Source organism: Sceloporus occidentalis, unplaced genomic scaffold, assembly GCF_023333645.1.
Source record: "Sceloporus occidentalis isolate IW3139 unplaced genomic scaffold, rSceOcc1.0.p SCAF_214, whole genome shotgun sequence".
Taxonomy (NCBI): Eukaryota; Metazoa; Chordata; class Lepidosauria; order Squamata; family Phrynosomatidae; genus Sceloporus; species Sceloporus occidentalis.
In genome coordinates, this window is record NW_028317194.1 from 1,136,276 (window position 1) to 1,154,979 (window position 18,704).

An 18,704-nucleotide genomic window follows, 5' to 3' on the forward strand; every position below is an offset into this window, starting at 1 on the left:
GTTTGCGTTTCAATCGTAGAAGGAAACGCTCGTCTCGCTGCCGTACAAACCGGGCGAGCAGGGAAGGTACGATACCAGACCGAGAATAAAAAAAAGACCCCAAACTCCTCCGTTTGATCCAAAGTAGCAAATTCCATCCATTGAGCCTCTGGCTCTCTGTAAATTTCTTGTGATTTAGTGAACTATGTGCATCGAGCCAGGGATATCTCGGCTGTCACCCCTTCTGTGTCCAGAATCGGCCGTCTAATAATTCCTCCGGTGTCATCTGTAGGCAGAGAGCAGCTCCGGTCGCCGATGGATTCTTGAATCCCCCGACGCTGACTTTATCATCGAGAACATTGCGGACCTGCTGGGCTGCCCCAGTGAATGGACGGCCAGTAACTGTGCCCTGGTGCTTGCCCGGATCTGTATGTGCCCCCAGGGCTGCGCCAGGCTTCTGGACCACCCCAAATCCGAGGCCATACTCCAAAAGCTGGTGGTCTCGCTGCGCGTGGATGAAGCGGGTGAGCGTCCCACCAAAAACCCGTGATGGACATTCTCTATGAGCTTCTTGTCATTAACCCTTTCCTTGACAGGCTGTGGGTTGAATGCTGCATTTACTCTGGGGCACCTCTGCGACACAGACGTCGGGAGAAAGAGGGTACTTGGTCTACAGGAGGCTGAACACATGGTAAGGACCTTTCACCCTTCTTCCGCCCCAACATTCTGAACATTATTCGTCTGAACCCCTGTATGTTTGACTTAGCGTAACCCCACAATTCTAGGTGTCTCGCCTGGAGGCCATGATGTCGGAAGGGGATGCTGGAGGGAGTCGCAATGCATGCTTCGCGCTCACGTGCTTAGCCACGGACCGCGTCGGCCACCAGCACGTTCTAAAGAGCGCGTCCTTCCCTCGGATTCTCGACACCCTCAGCCGCCTGCTACGCTCGGACGAGCAGGAGTCCTGCTGGTTTGCTGCCATGTATGTCCCCTAAACCAGTTATAATGTAAAGTTATTAGGGTTTCGACTCAAACAAACTAAATTACACAAAATATGTCGCTTTAGCATTAAAAGAGAGACTGGAAAAGTGTCCAGAGGAAAGAACGTAACTCATGCTTGTTATGCTTTTTAATACAGGACTGTGAAGGTCTTATCCAGTTACCCTGAAGGTGTTGTGAGGCTTCGGCAGCACCCTGTACTGGAAGAAGTCCTAAAGGTAAGAAGGACACAGAGGTGGGGCGTCCAATGGGACCCCCAAATGAAGAGGACACAAGCAAGCCCAATAACCGTACAGAGTGTTTGAATTTGTCTCCATGGAAGAGCGTCCCATAAATATTTTTACTGGGTCAGTGGGGATGGTGGGACAGATGTCATTGTGACCGGCGGTGGCTTTGTCACCATGGAGTAGGTTGCTATGGGTTGTTTTTTTCCAAAGAGCAAGGTCGTCAATATCTCCAAGGTTCACAATAGTGATAAAAGACCAATGGCTGGCTGCGAGCTCCAGCGAGAATCATCCGTCATCGACCTGTTCGGCTTGGCACAGTGCGACTTCTCAATCCGTTCTCTCTGGAATAGGCTCCTCAGCTCATGGTCATTTAACTTTAACAAAACCAAATAAAATGCAGAATATAATAAATAAGAGTCAGATAGGAGACACACGGGATGAGATGAGCTGAGCACAGTGTGAGACGTAAGGTCTCTCCGTGTGTAGATCCGTGTGTCTACCGGGGAGGTTCGCTATTTCCCACTAAACCGTCTCGTTTCTCTCTGGACTCCTCCGCAGAAGGCTGCAGCTTCCCAAACAGCTGGAAAAGAGCTGCTGGAGGAGGTGCAGGAAACCCTCGTCAATCTCCAGCGTCTGCCCCAGCCCCGCTGTCCCAGAACTGAAATACTGACGTCAGGGTCCATACGGGTCGGCTGGGAGGAACACACACCAAACAGCGGCCTGTCCGTCACATACAGGTAAGAGGAACGCGTCGGTTGGGTGTCAGAGACGCCCCGCGGTCTGATTTAATAGGCATGTCTCTCTTTTGTTTATAGTCTCTTCGATGGTGAAAGGCTCCTTTACAAAGGCCCATCAAGCTCCTATCTAATCTCGAACTGCAAGCCAGGCCAACAATACAATCTTCGAGTTTTCATGGAAACCATAGGAGACCGAAGCCCAGAAAGCCCGGTGGCGTCGGTGACCGTGGACGAACCTTTGCCCGGCTGTCCTCTGAACTTCCAGGTTACGAGTCGAACGGCTACGAAAGTAAGACTCAGCTGGTCACCCCCTGCTGAAAATGGCGCAACCATAAAATCTTACATTGTGTTCAGAGAGGAGACTCCCATGGAGACCACCTCTGAGCTTGGCTGCATAGTAGGAGGTTTGTCGCCATCCTCTAATTACACTTTTAGCGTGTGTGCCTGCTCGTCAAGCAGCCGGGGCCAGAAGGTATCTCTAGTTGCCCGGACAATCGACAAAGGTGATCATGCTCCGGGCAAACTCACCGTCTATGTCATCGGCCGAAGCGAGATCTTCATCACGTGGGATGTGCCCAGAGCCCCTCTAGGTAGATTCTTCAACTATGAGCTATGCATGAACGGGAAGCCGGTCTACTTGGGTACAGAACGTTCTTACACCGCCCGCCGCCTCGTTCCCAGCACAGAGTACACCTTCACGGTGTGCGCCATTACCAGTGAAGGGCGCTTCGAGAGTAGAGCGGTCACTAAACGCACTGCCAAGGACGAGTACAGTAACCTGAGCAGGTACGCAACGATACAGTCCTCAATACCTTTTACTTTTCCCATCCCGGCAAATACATGGCTGTACGCCCAGGAACTCATAAAATTCCATGAAAACGTGACATTTTTTGCTGTTGATTCTGGTTATTCTAGCACTTATTACCAAATCCCTACAAACCGTAATAATCCAATTGCGGCTAATCCTTTTTCATCCACTTTAAAAGGTTTACGTAAAACGTGCCGGGATTAGTGACCGCTTTGAAACGCGATCTCCCCAGAGTGATAATACGGGATTTATGTTCACGGAAACACGTAGCGCATTTGTTTATTTCCGTTACAGACCTGAAAGTATTCTTATATAGTAGGTTTTATGATGGTGGGCCGAGGATAAGCCGGTACGGCATCAGAAATGGTCTAACTAAGCCCAGTGTCACAGCTCTGGCCAGTCCTCACCTCAACGTGATAAAACCGACCACCCAGGTCTACTTAGGAAGCCACGTGGTGGAGAAAGGATGCCACCGAGTTACGCCATATGCACCCAAAGGCCATATTTATATAACGAAAATATATGCAGCAGCTCTATGTCACTATCCAAGGTTCTTCCAAAGCCGTACGTAGTTTTTATTGCAGGTTTTATACTTCAACTTATATCAACACGCATGTCCTGTCCTCACCAATTCACAGAAACCATGTTACATTGGAGAACAACCAACCTGTGGCTTCTTCACCTGCACGCGATCCACCAGATCACGCTGAGAAACAGCCAAAGATGCCCGATCCTTCCAAACATTGTCCCACTAAAAGTCACCCTATACGGCTGCTCCTCAGCCGACAGACCAGCAGGTCAGGAGATAATAAAAGCCAAGCCCCCAATTCACGGTAAGCCTAATGTGATCGGCGCATAGGGGGGCTTCTTGGTTCTTGTACCAAAAGACACATCACCAATCAAAGCAGGGGTCAAAAACAGACCATCAAGGTTACCGTTGCTTTATTCACAGTTTGGGGAGAGCTGTATAGTTAAATGTCCTCTTCTGGTTTAGGAGAAACTCGATGCTATCATGGTCTACTGACTCAAGTGAGGGCACTGCTGGACCTCTGCTGTCCCAAGTCCAGGTCAGTATACGAAAAAAATAAAGTCTGCAAATTAAAACACAGACGACGCAACAACTATTTAAGAAAAATGAGTCCTGTAAGGAGACCTGCACGACACAAGCGTCTGACGATGTCAATTCACAAACATCTTTCTGACCGCTGCAAGGTTGACTGGCTTTGCCGTTCTTTGTTACCCAGTGTGCTTCACCGCGTGACGTAACCACCACACCAACAGAGCACCGGATCAAACACAGGAGGGGCAGCCACTGCCGAGGAGAACCTGGAACCATCAAGGAGAACGGGTCAGAGGTCACCCAGACAATTAACGCCAGGGTCCTGCCAATGGTGAAATCATTTTTTTTGGATGTTATTCTTCTAAGAAAATAATATCCAGGTAATGCATTAATATATCTGTTTTTGCTTTATTTCTCCGTGCAGCCTCCGAAGCTAAGCCCCCTGGGAGTATTGGACTCCACATCCAAGCTGGTCCACTCTGGACCTCCTGATATCAAAAAGCCAAAAAGTTCTCTGGGTCTGCGACCAACACCCGTGGCATCCGTTCATTGCCTGGAGCCGGGATATCTGTTGTATCAGAGGGCCAAGACGGAAACTGAACTCGTGCGGCCAACGCGAAAGGAAAGGCAGGGCCAGCAAATGTAAGTGCAATCGTTATGGTTGAATTCTAAGTCCTCGCAATGGTTTGTTTTATGGGAAATGCAAAAAGAAATGAGTTGATTCCAACTGGAACTAGATGTTTTGCGTCACTTATGTATAGGCATGAATGTGAGTTGGAGACGGAACGAAGGACACTGGAGCCACTGCGAGGTGAGTGAAAGACATTTAGCAAGTAGACAGGAACTGGATTGAGAGCGAAGCGGGTGACTGGTTTCTTCTCTACGACCTTGGCAGATCCCTTACTGAAATCTAGACACCGAAACCTGAAGCTCAGAGCTTGGAACATTACCGAAAGTTTGAAAAACGGAGAAGAAAAGACGTACGGGTCCTGGAATTGTCCTGGGATCTCTGCAGAAGAAGAAAAGCCCCATCCAGCACCACTGGCCAAGAACGCCCTACTCAAGGATGGGCCTTTCTCACAGACAGCGGGTGAGTCTTAAAGCCTTACCAAACATTCACCAAAATAGACTGTATAAAATAATAATAAATAATCCCACGATGGCTGCAGAATCACAACACGGCGTCACTGAAATAGGTCGCTCAGTCTCATTCATCCTTTGCAGGACCATTCGCTGTGAGACATCAGCCCGTATCGCAGTTTCATGCAGAACTATCCAGGATCCACAATCTCCAGAAGATAGAAAAAAAACTTCGGAAGCCTTTTAAAGGACAAAGGTAAGCTTAAAACCCCCAAAAAATGAAATAAAAAATGATCAATGTATTATCTGGTATGACGGAAGCCTTGTTTCGGTTCTACTCTCTTTCAGGATTGAAGGACCGCTGTCTGGACATTTTCATAAAGATGTTCTTGCTCTCATCGGAGAGTCTGGAGTCACGTTTCGACTGCCCCTTGCCCCTAGCAACTCACTTCTTCCACAGAGAGTCATTCCACGCCAACGATAGAGGTTCTATCCAAAAATAAAGATTTTTATCCGACCGTTTTTGTAAAGAAAGGTTATGGATTCATGGACAAACTACTCGAGTTGTTGAGTTCGTCATTCTGCTCCTCAGCTCTGGTGACCATATTGGGGAACCAGAGCTTTGTTTTCAAGTCATTCTATTTTTTTAATGAACTGTAAAAAAAAAATAATGGTAAAATGTTTCTTGGGGGTACTGGAATAAACAAAGGAATAATTGCCTCCTGCACAAGCATATCATTATATCAACAATGCCGGTTTGGGTGAATGGCGTGTACATAGTTTCTGGCTGACCTCACGTCTCCCTGTCAATACCGAGTTTGATATAAGACAATTCAGAGGCACGGACAGTAAATATGATCTGGGCTGGCACGTAGCCTTCGACACTCTGCGACCTGAAAGGAACCTTAAGGACAAAAGACTTCAAGAAACTAAATCTCACCATAAAGTTAATTTCTTATGCGTTACTTGGAATGAAATACAGAGGAGTAGCAAAGAAGACATATGGGGTTTGTGCTCCATCGCCAATATAAACCTTTTTGGATCTCCTAAAACCCCCAATAAATGTTTTTTGTTTTTTTTTAAATAATACCGTTTGACCCTGGTTGAGCAAATGCAAAAGAAAATTATAAATCTATAAAAAAATACACAGTATGATGCTGCCCTAAATTCCCCTTTTCTGTTTGCTGTTGCTGGATTAGGCGGTTTTTAGTTGTGTAAACGAGGGGATAGCGGTCACCTAGCAGTGTACTCCGTACCTTGAAACTCAGCACCGGCAGCCACGGTTAATGTGCCGTCTGATCATTTCTGTAGCTGCTTTGGCTAATAAAAGTTGCGCCCACTTACTTTTGGGGGAGCGATTGAGACGTCTTTCTCGTGTTAACCTGAATCATGAAATGTAACATCAATATTGTAACATAGTTACAAAGTACGGTGATAAGACCCAGACTTCTGTGTCATGGAGATCCCAAAAGACAATGGGGTAAGTAGAGGGGTTCCAGCTGAGAATGTGCCCCAAATTCCTGGTGGCATTCCTGGTTTTTCTTTGCACCCCCTGGTAATCTGCTTGGGAATCAGGGAGATCTGTACCTCTCCCCGATCCACTCCATTAATCTTTGTTAAGATTCGGGGCTTTAGGTTACAATGTTCAATGTCCACTTATTATACATTAATATATTATAGCACAGTCCTCTTCATATATCGCAATAAATAAATAAATACCTTGCCTTAATGAACCCGTCATACCGATCAGGGACCACGTCAACCGAGACAAGACCACGTCTGAGAACATGCAGCCCGTGGGCGCTCGTCTTACTCAAACGCAGAACCTGGGACAGAAGAACATTTAGTGAATAACATTTTAAAAATGACCAGAAAAACATCCGGCAGCCAGCTTCTTTTTCATGTTAAGTTAAATGTTCTCCATGATTATAATTACTCCTGAAACCTCGGTGCTGGCGATTCCTACTGCAGACACCCAAAACCTCCTGTTTTAGCCCCGCAAATGCTGGGGCCTCACTAGAATGGAGAGTTTCATTAATGACAAAAAATCACAGCAGCTGCATAAGTTCTTAGAAAGTGAAATCGTGTCACGCAAAATACCCCAGCCATGGCCATGGTGCATACAAGGCCCAGTGAAGGGTGGCTCGGTATTACTGTATATTATCAGATGAATCCCATCAGAGAAATGCTTAGCATCAAACATCTCATGAATTCTTACCCCCTCCACATGGCAGGAGGGCATTTTAACTGCACACAAGGCTGCCCCCTGCTGGTCTTTGTCTACCTACAGGGTTTCTGAGAGTAGCAATATGGCGCCTGGAATACTGCGTGCGAGGAGTAGCAATATGGCGCCCGCTAGAGCTACACGGAGCAGCCGCCATATTGGTGCTCTCAGTCATCGAGTCACGTGACGCGCTGCAGCGGAAGCCAATGGCGGCGCCCATCAGAGACCAGAAACCGAGTGTGAGAGAGCGGCGAGTCCTCGCTCCGGTGAGTGCGGCGAATGTTAAGTTTTATTTGAGTTATTTTATTTTACTGGAGTGATTGTGATGTTGGAGTGATTTTAGGGATCAGTCACTTTATGCACCGGTTTGTTTTCTGAGGGAGGGTAGATATTAGGGACATAGAGGTTATTTAGTGTAATGCATGCTTTGTAATAGATTAGTTTAGTTTGTAATATTATTATTGCTATTTGTGATTAAATAGAATTATTATGTAAAATAATAGTTGTGATGGGAAATTGATAATTTGACAGATGAATCTCTTGTGTTTTAAATGTATGTGTAATATGTTTAAATTATTATATATTATTATTATATGTAACATTATTATTGGATTGTTAAACTATTGTTTTGCTGAATATATAGCTAATGTGTGATAAACAGGGGACATGAAAAAAAAAGTTATTCTGGTGCAGAGGTCAAAAGTGTGTCTTATCACCATGGCAACCAATAGGATGATTCAATAAGCAGGACCATTCCACTGGTTTCCATGGCAATAAGATCACTATTTGAAGTCACTTTTTTATATATCTAATCTCAATGATTCTGGTGATTTGTAGTCTCAAACTTCCGCAAAAAAATAAAAACCAGTAATCTCGTTCAGTGTTCAGACGCACCTTCCAAAGCATGAAGTGACGCCCCGATCATGTCTCGTTCTGCGTCTTCCGTCTTTCGGTCGCTGCAGGGGTTCTTTGCGGTTTATAAACCCCCTGGAGTCCATTGGATGCTGGTGCGCGACAACGTGGAAACAAATTTACTGAAAGGTACAGAGAATAACACGGGTGTCGCTGCTTAAAACGTAGTACATACCATACCCGCGGGAACAGAGAATTCCCTGCAAAAATATTTTAGTAGGGAAATTCTATATAAAAAGCACGTAATCTACAACCAGCTGCCAGGATCCTGTGTGGCGACTGGCAGATTGGTTTTAATTATTGTCTTGTTTATCTCGAACAGAGCTGAACTCTCTGGAAACCCCTCCACCTCATCAGCTGATCCGCTTCCAGCCGGCAGCCGCAGAGGGCACAGACGGCGTCGAATTAACCAGAGTGGCCACCGCTGTTCCGGCTTTGGCTGATCATGTACTGGGTGAGCGCAAAGCATTGAAAATATCTGTGAACAAATAAAACAAATATGTCTTATGCTGCAGTTGCGTGTTCTTTGGCTCAGTCTCACTGGTGTCTTTCCAGTTAAAGGGGCGCCGTACACCAGTCTGAAGATCGGAGCCGGGCACAGGCTGGACGCTCGATCGTCTGGGGTCTTCGGTGAGAAATCAGCCGTGTTTCCCACCCTTGTGCACATGCTGGTTTTATCAAAGCTTAATGCGGATTTTAATCTTTTTGTTTTGATCAGTATTGGGAATCGGACGCGGGAACCGGCTTCTGACGGATATGTACAACAGCCACTGCACCAGGGTACGGAACTCTTTGTGTTTAGGGTTCTGCGGGTGCTGGCCTCTGAACCAACACACTGCCTTTCGATAAACTTTCTACACAATCAGATTGGAAGTAAATTAAACACCCGCCGTCCTCACTCATATAATGTGGCACCTGTTTGTCGTTGGTAAAGGATTACACCGTGTGCGGGTCTTTCGGGACAGCCACAGACGACTTCTCGGACACGGGGAGCATAATTGAGAAGACTACGTATGGTAAGTGTGCTGAAGGTGGGGGTCCCAAACACCCCCTTCAATATTATTACAAGGCTAGCAACTCATTACGAGAGTCATAGACGTTTTTTTCTTATTGCCGTAGGTCACGTCACACGAGACAAGTTGGAGAGGATTCTGGCTGTGATTCAGGGCAGTAACCGAAAAGCGTTGCTAACGTAAGTGTTCTGTGTGTCACTATTCTTCATATTTAACATATATATATATATATTATATGTAGCCTACCAAAGTTCACGCAAGACGTTTGCGTTTCCATGCTGTCTCTTCTAAGTTGCATTTCTCGCCCCAGGCACTCTCACATAGACCTTAAGAGCCAGGAGGCTTACGAACTTGCCGTAGCGGGTCAGCTGCGGCCCATGGTGAAATCTCCCCCCATTATCCTGGGGATGCGCTGTTTGGATTTCTCGCCACCAGACTTCACATTAGGTAAGACCTAAGCTACATCTCTTCCGCACAGTGGCTTCTCAGCTGCTCTTACTAACAAAAAAAACCCCACGCACTAAGGTTGTTTATTTGATGCATCTTATACATATCACATACAAATGTAAATGTTTTGGGTTTTTTTGCAATATACTTGATTTATTAAGTTTCAAAATACCGGTTTCTACCCTTGCAGAGATACAATGCATGCATGAGACTCAGCAGTACCTGCGCAAGGTCATCCACGAGATTGGGCTTGAGCTCCGCTCGTCAGCGGTATGTACTAAAGTGCGCCGCACCCGGGATGGCTCCTTTACCGTTGACTGTGCCTTGCTCCATACGCACTGGGACCTGTACAGTATCCGCCAAGCAGTAAAGGAGAGCAGGGGCCGAGCCGCGGAACTGATCAGGAGAAGGATTGAAAACCTGGATAGGCTGCAACCCGCGGAGAGAGATACCGAGTCCCCCAGTAACGAGGACGGTGAGGAACTAAGGATGTAATTATTCTGCTCTTCCCCTCGAGCGGTGGGAACGCATAACCAGATGTCATCACAGAATCCTCCATTCATTCATCGATGTCAGAGGAGAACTTGGAAACCCACTTCGGCAAATCTTGTCCAAAACTATATTCTTTTTTCCTATTTAGGTTCTCTTTTGAAACACGAGCAAAAAAAAAAAAAAAAAAGAGAAACCGAAACGAATTGGGGAGAGCATAAAATGTAACGTAGTGGGGAGAATGTGATGATGTTTGGAAGGGTAGTCCCCCAGACATTGAGTAGTGCCTTTGGGATCACCTGTCTGTTATTTTGGGCTTCATAACAAAGTAAAATGTTCAGTAAAAGGAACTAAATATCTGAAGCGATATAGGAAAGGGATAGAGCACGTGGCTCTTCTGATATGTCTAATTAAGGTGATGTTCAAATCTTTTTCTTTCGTCGCAAAGACACCACGTGGAAGGTCTTTGTTCAAAACCAAGCACCGATTTATTTAAAATAAAAACTTTAATATTTGATATCATTATTAAATTGGCTGGACTTTACACTTTAATGAACAGGATGAGTTATTGGCATATAGATATAATTACCCCAAAATAAGGCTTACTCGTAATGTAAATGATAGAAATCTTGAAGCATGGATGGTGTCTGTCAGGGCATTATCTACCATGAATGATAACCTTTTAAACACTCTATCCTTGGGCTGGAATCTGGGCATTGGTGTTGGGGTAAGCTTTGAAAACCATCAGGCTAGAGGTTTCCCCAGTCAGTGACATCATTCTAATGTCTGAGATCATCATTACATCAACACAGCATATTGCAAGGTTCTAACACTACTGCTGCAGCCTTTTCCAGCAGGGAAATGAAACACTTGCTGTAAACAAGCTGCGGTTGCCTACTGCTGCAGCCAATCATCTGCTCCGCCTTGGCCGTGGATCTACACACAGTGCAGGCTTCTGGGTTGCAGTAAGCGTTGCGGCTTTTAGGCGTTTAGGATTTGATAGGAGGCGGCGGCAGGATCCCGATCTCCTCTCTCAGGGACTCCACGCTCTGCTCCCAGCGGTTCTCGTAGTAGAAGCTGAGGACACACCGCGCGCTGCGTCCGTTCTGCACTGCCCAGGGAATGAGCTCTGCCAGAAGCTTCAGCCTCCTGCAAACCCAACAATCAGAAAGAAGGGCGACTGCATTACCTACTGCAGATACGACATCAAATGGCCCAAAAACGCCCGCCGTGCACGATTTTGGTGCAATTAAAAATACCGTATCTCATGTTTTGGGGTACACAGTATGAAAGAAAGGTGATCTATGGACCAAGCGATCTACTGGTGAGTTCATTCCTGGTATGGAATGTTCTATGGCACATTACGTGGCAGAATAATTCCAGCAGAGAACAGACGTGACCGCCGCGTGTAGACTGCAGAGCGATACGCCGGGTAATTGGCTCGAGATTAATCTTACTTGCTATTAAGACGCAGGGGCCCAAACACGGCTCCCAGGACACACATCGGCAGCCCCGTCTGCGCAGCTTCAAACCACTTCACTACAACCTCCCCTGTGGAGAAGATTCGCTGTTAAGCATTATCCGATCCGCTTACCGGAAAATAGCCTGCCGGCAGCGCACTCACCCAGCATGTTCGTCGGCATCCCTAAAAGCGTGTGCATCAGGTCATGGACTTCACGGTACCTTTGTGCCACATACGCCAGCTCCTCGTCGTCTACAAACTTCACGGGCATGCGAGTGTCAGGGGAGACGCGCTGAGGGGCACAAAATAATCATTCCATCAGGACAATACAGTCAAAACTACAACTTTTTTAGGTTGTTTGTTGCAAACAAATATGATGTCATATAGCAGCACGAGGCTTACGGAGAAACTTACGTTGACGTCCAAGAAGCGTACGTACTCCCGTCCAAAAGTCCCATCTGGCATCTGTCTCAACCGCTCGATATCCAAGGTAGACATTCGGATACGAGGCCGTTCCCTGGGGTAAAAAACGATAGGAACAGATTGTGAAGAAATAAGAGCCTTTTGGGTGATTCTGGCTTTCTGGAAACATTTTGGTTCTTTGGGGTGGTTTTCTGAAAATTTGTACCATATTTCCCCATCATTTAAGATAAATGAATAAACTTTCTTTATAGAACCTGGTGGAGAAGCGATAAGTTAATATGTTTTAACATGGGGGGGGGAATAGCGCAGTAGTTGGTACTTAATCCAGCAGCGGTCTGATGGGGGGCATTAATCAAACTTGACATGTTTATCACTTATATAGCAAATGTATGGAAGAATAAGAACTCACTGTAATATTTGGATTCCTTCGGGGTCCCTGGTCATACGGTCTCGGAGGTTTTGTAGAGCCTGCGCACCTGTGGTCTCCCCAAGAACCGCAACCATGTCTAGATAATCATGAAGCAAATATAAGCAAGCGGCAGCACACGTGTCAAGTCACATGTTTCACACACCGCAGCAGACTAATGGCGGGAGCCTAGATTTTGTCAGAAGGCGCCGTGTAAGTTCCGTGCTTTGGGAGAGGGCATGTAGGAGGAAGACGTCCCCAACGCAGTGCGTGAAAGCCATTATTGCACCAATCCCATCGCTCCCTCCTGCTAAAGCACCAATCATTGCGCTCCACCTCCTTCAAACCCATATGAGTATTTAAACGGGATGAACCAACGATGGCTGCTTCTGGGGGGACCCAAATTAGCCCCTTCATTGAGTTGCCCCTCTTTTTAAAGTGACAGTACAATGCGTATGGAAGGCAGCAGGGTTGTAGATATTTTCTTACCATGTCTATACGGGTCATACAGAGACATTACGGCCGAGCCGGCAGAAAGCAGGACCTTCTGCAGGGTGCTGGTGGGAATGTGGTCGGGGTACAGGGCACGAGCGCTTTCTTCCTGCGCGGTGCTGAATTTTAGGTCTCCTTCCTGCTCCTCCGCTGCCATGTGGTTGGTTTGGTAAAACCGCAGCCTTGTGCCTGCTGGGAGAGCGGTGCGAGAAGATCAGAGGCAGCAAAGCCGTAACCAGGGCTCCTGTCACCCGCGCCAGGTTTGGAAGTCCTGCTAAGACTAAGACTCATGCCTTTATTGAAGCAGGGGCAAGAGCGCTGCCACCAGGCAGATCAAGCAAACCCCTCACCTTGCGGCACCTGCCCCTCTTACCCCATGGACTTTCCGGCCCTGGTCCCCTATCCCCGGCTTCAGGATATATGGCTCCGCATAGCTCTTATTATTGACAGCTCGTATGTTTAAAGCCTGTAAACCCAGGGCTCACTTGCCTGCATAAAAAGGCGCAACAGGCTTCATTGTCCTCCATGCCGGTGACTTCAGCAGCCCCCTTATTATCATCATCCCCCTAGCCCCCATTTAACTTTCCGGGACCCCCAATCACAGGGACACCCCTTCGGTGCCGATAGCCGGACTGACTCCTAATCTCAGCCCCACAGCCAGCCGCTCAGAGCCTGACCTCCCAGGGCTTTTTATTGCTGCTCTGGGTGACATTTAAACAGGAAGCCTGCAGCAGGCAGCCTACGGAAGCCTAGTCAGTCCATACTGTTCCCTTTAAATCCCTATAAGCTGCCACCTGCTGGATAGACTGGGAGCCTTACTGGTGTAAACTGGTATAGAGACCAGTATATGGTCTGGCACTCCTGCCAGGTTCACCGCACGGTGCTGGGATTCATGGTGCTCGGGGGCCGCAAACCGCCAGTAAATCTAGAAAAAGCGCATTCAAAAAGTGAATTAATATTTGAGTAATTTGTCAATTTTCTATATTAATAAAAACACTAAATATTACTGATTTATACCCAGTTCAGGCCCTCCGGATAAGCTTGGCCACCCGTAAGAAAGTTTTGGTCAGTGAGAATTAGTTTCAGTGTTAAGCTGGTCAACCGTGAGCAACTCCCACAATGCTCAGCCTAATGACACATCTCCCAATGGAATGACAGTATATTATTATTGCGCCATCATATTCCGCAGCACTGTACGATGTGTTGATGCCATTATGAAATCATTATTAAATAATAATTTTACAGCGTTACGGAATATGATGGCGCTATATAAAACAATAAATATAATAATAATAATAAATGTAGAGCTATGGCGGTGCGGCACACAAGGGGTTACCCCACCTCACTGACAGTGATATCATGTTAAGGGGAGTTGCATCAGCCAATGGGCTGGGAGAGTCACGAGGCTGTGGAAGTGAGCCAGCAAATCATAGCCGTTGTATGTTTTAAGCCCCGGTCTTCCAGATCTTTCTTCAGTATTCCACCAATGAGAAGCCTAAAATGCTCACAGCCAATCATGACGCGCGGGGTAGTGAGGGGCAGGCTCGGGGTGCAATGAGCGCGGCTGGCGGGCGGAGTTTGGCTGCTATCGGAGCAGAGGCTCGGCACAGTGTGACGGAGACATGGCTGAGAGCGACTGGGATACCGTGACCGTGCTGAGGAAGAAGGGCCCGACCGCCGCGCAGGCCAAGTCCAAGCAGGTACCCAGGGCAAGGGGGAGGAACCTGGTATCATTTAGGGGCCACGGGGGGGGGAAGCTTCTGGTATCGGGCCACAGGGATGGGGGAAGAGCCTGGTATCAGACTCAGGGCCGGGGGAACCTTATCAGACGGGCTATAGTGTGGGATAGGGGGCAGTTATTAAGAGCCATAGGATAGGAAAAGCTTCAGTATTAGACACAAGAGGGAGCTCTATGCGTTAGGGGCCACATAATGAGGGGGGGGGATTCACAGCCTTTAAGGGCCACAGTACAGGCGCCATTACTCAGATAATGCCCTCCTTCAGTATCCCTCAGGGGCAGCCTGGGGTTTAAAGGAGGAGCCTGCAGATAATTTAACATGGGGGGGTGTTATAATATCTGTGGTTTGTAAACAGTAGGAACCACGTGCTGGACACCCACTCACATGGCTCTGCATGGGGGGCAACTTTATATGGGGGGTCTTCTGCCCTGGTGAAGGATCTGTGTATCCTGCCGGAGGGAGTTTAGGATCAGGCATGTAAAGTGTGTTAGAAACGTGTTATTCTTACTGCTGGATTACAAAATAATCAGCTTAGCGATGTATCGATTTCTATAATACGCGAAACGCGTTGGGACGCGTCTGCAGATCACATCAAATGAAGACAGAAAGCAATGGCGGAGACTGACGACTGATAAAGGAGAGAGTGTCTCTGGGGGTCCTAGAGGTCTTATGGTAGCCATGAGACAGCGCATGCACCGTTAAGGTGTGTTTTAAAGGGACCGTCGTGCTCTGTACATGCTGACATTGTTCTTTAAGCTTTTCTTATATACAGGTAACGGTAAACACTGCCCGGCCCCCGCATGGCTTCTTTTTTTTTTTTGTATTTTCCCATTTGGTCATCACTCACACTCACACTCGCATTGTAAATTACTGTGCACCGTGATCCTAATTGCATAACAACTGCATCTAAACACAAAAGGCCTGGATCTGGCTGGCAGATGCCTCCGATCACAGAGGGTGAAACTCATCGGACTGGTTTGCTCAGCAGGGCAAGAAGGCAGCGACAACATAAACACTGAGGTGGCTCGCGGCCATCTGCTTCCTTATATGTTTATTAACAACCATCGGGGGAGGCAGGAAAACCTTGACGCGTTTCACTCTGTGCCGCTCATGGCTGTTCTAAAACAGAACCGTCCAGGGTAACGGGTAGCAGATTCCAATCACTCACAGCCGGCATCTCCCGGTCATGAAGAAGCGTTAAAGCCGGTAATAGGTGACGGATTATCGCGTGGTCTGCGTGTATGCGGTGGGAAGCAGGTAGTAGTCCAGACAGTTTATCAGAGGTCGACATCATTGATGACCAGATGGGGATCAATGAATAGAGAATCCACTTCCCCAGCATACAGGGAAAGAACACGCCAGAAACACGCCTCTAGTTTAACGCCTTGTTTTTCTGTGTGTGTTTTGGGACTTTTGTTAAACTTAGTTACGCGCCCGGAGTCCAAAAGTACAAGTTGCCGCGGCGATGCTGCAGGGCAGATTAACGAGCCAGCGGCGGCAGAGTTTCCACTGTCTAATATCCAGTAGAGAGGTTCATTAGATAACGTCTTGCTGTCGTGGCAGCAAACCACGCGTGTTACCGTATAGTGACCCGTGTGCCAGGCTGAGGCGCGTTTCGCTCCTTCCGTTTGGGGTGTGAAGCAGAGTTAGGACTTGGTTAGACCGTGTGTGTAAATATAGCAGCACGGGACGCTGGACATGCTCGCCCTGCCCCGTCTCTCGCCCCTCCGGGGTCTGTGTTTACAGCATACCCCGCACGAGGCTCCCGGCACATGCAGTAACATTATACGGACGTCTCAGGACAGCTGCGAGTCCTGCTGCCGTTTAGACAGGGCATAGATCCACGGAGGAGAGCGGCTAGACGCAGTTTAATGACGCCGAGCGAGGAGGATACAGTAACTCATGGGGAGATCTCGCTGGTCTTCTTGCTTTGGGGGCTCTTCTGAATGCCAATTCTCATTACCTGATGACATCACATTCTTCTTTAGAGATAAAAACTTGGGGTTCTCTGCAATTAACCCTGTGTTAACCTTTTGGTATCTCGACAACCAGCTCACCTTTCACTTTCTTCTGCTTCCAGGCGATTATAGCTGCTCAGCGAAGAGGCGAAGATGTAGAAACCTCCAAAAAATGTATGTTGTTTCCCCTGCCCCTTATTTAAATGCGTTGGGGGGGGGGGGGGGCTGCTTTATAGCTTGTTTCCATGTGAAGGAACCTTTTGCATCCTCTGTTTCAGGGTCAGCCGGTCAGAACAAGCAGCACACGATCACCAAGAACACAGCCAAGCTGGACCGGGAAACAGAAGAGCTTCACCACGACAGAGTGCCCCTCGAGGTGGGCAAAGTCATCCAGCAGGGCAGGCAGGCAATCGGAATGACCCAGAAGGACCTGGCCACGGTAAGGCCCACGTGCAGCAGTAGACTTGGGCTCTTCGCAAGTGAAAGCGGTTCCTATAAGACAGACCCCCATAACTCTGAGCCGGCTGTAGCATTACTCTGTGGAAAGGGCTTTTCAGTCATTGCTATCATGTCTTGCAGAAAATCAACGAGAAGCCTCAGGTGATCGCAGATTATGAGTGCGGAAGAGCGATCCCCAGCAACCAGGTCATGGGAAAGATCGAAAGAGCACTCGGTAAGTCGGATGACTTCCACTACCCCCAGCAGTCGTACACCGCGCGGCTCTGGGTGTCCCAGGGAATTATAAACTATACAGCGTTAATACGGGAGGGTTATGCGGGGCTCTGGGATTAATTTATCCACCCCAGGTGAATCCATCTCTGAAGTGTAGAAGGGGTTCTGTTGGGAACGCTGTCTTTCTTTATAAAACCTCCTGTGTTTGCAGGCATAAAGCTGCGTGGAAGAGACATTGGAAAGCCCCTGGACGCCGGCCCAAAAAATAAATGAAAGCAAAGCCTCGAAATCAGTGTTCCCCAGCTGATCTCGCCCTGTCTGGCGCAAGCCGACCAGGGGCTCTACATTGCCAAGCTGAACGCAGCCGTCTTCGGACTGCGCCATGGGGGCCGCCTCGCGGAATTTTCTTCCCTGCTGTACAAATGTATTTAGTCCTAAAACAATGTCTCTCGCCGTGCTAGTGGGGAGCATCTTCTGCTTACATGATGTGGAAATTTGACTTTTTTTTGGCCCCAGATGCAAGCTGGATGCTTTTTTTTTTTTTTTTTTTTTTTTTTTTTTTTTTTTTTTTTTTTCTTCCCCTCTCTCGTATGAATTGGGGGTTGGAAGGCATTCCTTCTGTTTCTTTGATACACCACATCCCTTCCATAATGTCATTGTAAAATAAAATTTGTTATCCTTCACATATCTGACTGATACATGCGTCTCTCAGCTTCCATAGCTGCCCGTGCGTCTCTTCCATTCTGATCGCGACGCGTTCAATGCAATGCATGCTTCTCTTTACGACGGTTGGTTTTCGGTTTGACTGTCTCCCCCTGTTTTAAGCCAATCGGATTAATCTCTCCTGATCGCTTCCTTCGGGTTGCAGCGTAACCCCATAAGAGGCGGCAAAGACTTTAAACAAGGCTGCGACTCAAGACACGGTGTGGGCTTGAAATTAAGTATATGATACCTGAATCTACTAGTTTGTGCATTCTCGCAATTAAAGTGATTTAATCCTACAATCTTAAATATTTTAACCAAAATGTGCCCCCCCCTCACCCACTGGGACCCTCTTGTTCCAAGTGAAATGGATGTTCAAACACAAATGTTAACTAGCATTTTAATTTAACAAGACACAGTAAAAAGTACCCTCTGTGATATTTCTGTATTCCGCTTACTTTGTGGCCACGTTTCTTTGGGTTCTGGCCGAGCGGGGGCCCGTACAGATGGTTCTGGCCGAGCGGGGGCCCGTACAGATGGTTCTGGCCGAGCGGGGGCCCGTACAGATGGTTCTGGCCGAGCGGGGGCCCGTACAGATGGTTCTGGCCGAGCGGGGGCCTGTACAGATGGTTCTGGCCGGTTAGTATTTCAGAGGGGTCATCGCGGGACATTTTGTTGGCCTGGCAGAGATCTGTGGATCTGTGGGCGGTGGTCCTAGCTGGTGGATGTGGCGTCTGCAGGCTAAGGAAGGTAAAGACACCCTTATTCCAGTATTTATGTAGAAATGTCTCAGAATTTCGGACGATGCATTGGACTAATAGGTTAATTGTAACCTGTTTGATGGCACTAAAAACATTCACAATGTCTCATAACCC

General features: G+C 47.6%; 3 protein-coding genes across 5 annotated transcripts; 2 read left to right on the forward strand and 1 right to left on the reverse strand.

The window, feature by feature from the left end:
• Positions 1-8,037: 8,037 nt before the first annotated feature.
• Positions 8,038-9,981, forward strand: LOC149277460 (pseudouridylate synthase TRUB2, mitochondrial-like). The gene is made up of 8 exons (XM_089502906.1): positions 8,038-8,155; positions 8,349-8,480; positions 8,582-8,656; positions 8,745-8,806; positions 8,961-9,042; positions 9,146-9,218; positions 9,350-9,486; positions 9,677-9,981. Exons 1-8 carry the CDS (start codon positions 8,038-8,040, stop codon positions 9,979-9,981), a joined length of 984 nt encoding a protein of 327 aa, XP_089359032.1.
• A 983-nt stretch (positions 9,982-10,964) lies between these two features.
• On the reverse strand, positions 10,965-14,119 carry LOC149277461 (ubiquinone biosynthesis protein COQ4 homolog, mitochondrial-like). Its single transcript, XM_089502907.1, has 8 exons — positions 14,105-14,119; positions 13,578-13,683; positions 12,756-12,947; positions 12,270-12,366; positions 11,852-11,954; positions 11,600-11,729; positions 11,433-11,526; positions 10,965-11,124 (listed from the first exon to the last, which is right to left on the reverse strand). The coding sequence occupies exons 1-8, from the start codon at positions 14,117-14,119 to the stop codon at positions 10,965-10,967; spliced, it is 897 nt and encodes a 298-aa protein (XP_089359033.1).
• A 261-nt stretch (positions 14,120-14,380) lies between these two features.
• On the forward strand, positions 14,381-17,400 carry LOC149277462 (endothelial differentiation-related factor 1 homolog). Of its 3 annotated transcripts, none has more exons than XM_089502872.1 (5): positions 14,381-14,458; positions 16,578-16,629; positions 16,734-16,894; positions 17,035-17,128; positions 17,339-17,400. In XM_089502872.1, the coding sequence occupies exons 1-5, from the start codon at positions 14,381-14,383 to the stop codon at positions 17,398-17,400; spliced, it is 447 nt and encodes a 148-aa protein (XP_089358998.1). The 3 variants fall into 3 exon arrangements, with proteins under 3 accessions (XP_089358998.1, XP_089358999.1, XP_089359000.1); XM_089502873.1 differs by having other exon boundaries at positions 16,734-16,840; XM_089502874.1 differs by having other exon boundaries at positions 16,734-16,831.
• Positions 17,401-18,704: the final 1,304 nt, after the last annotated feature.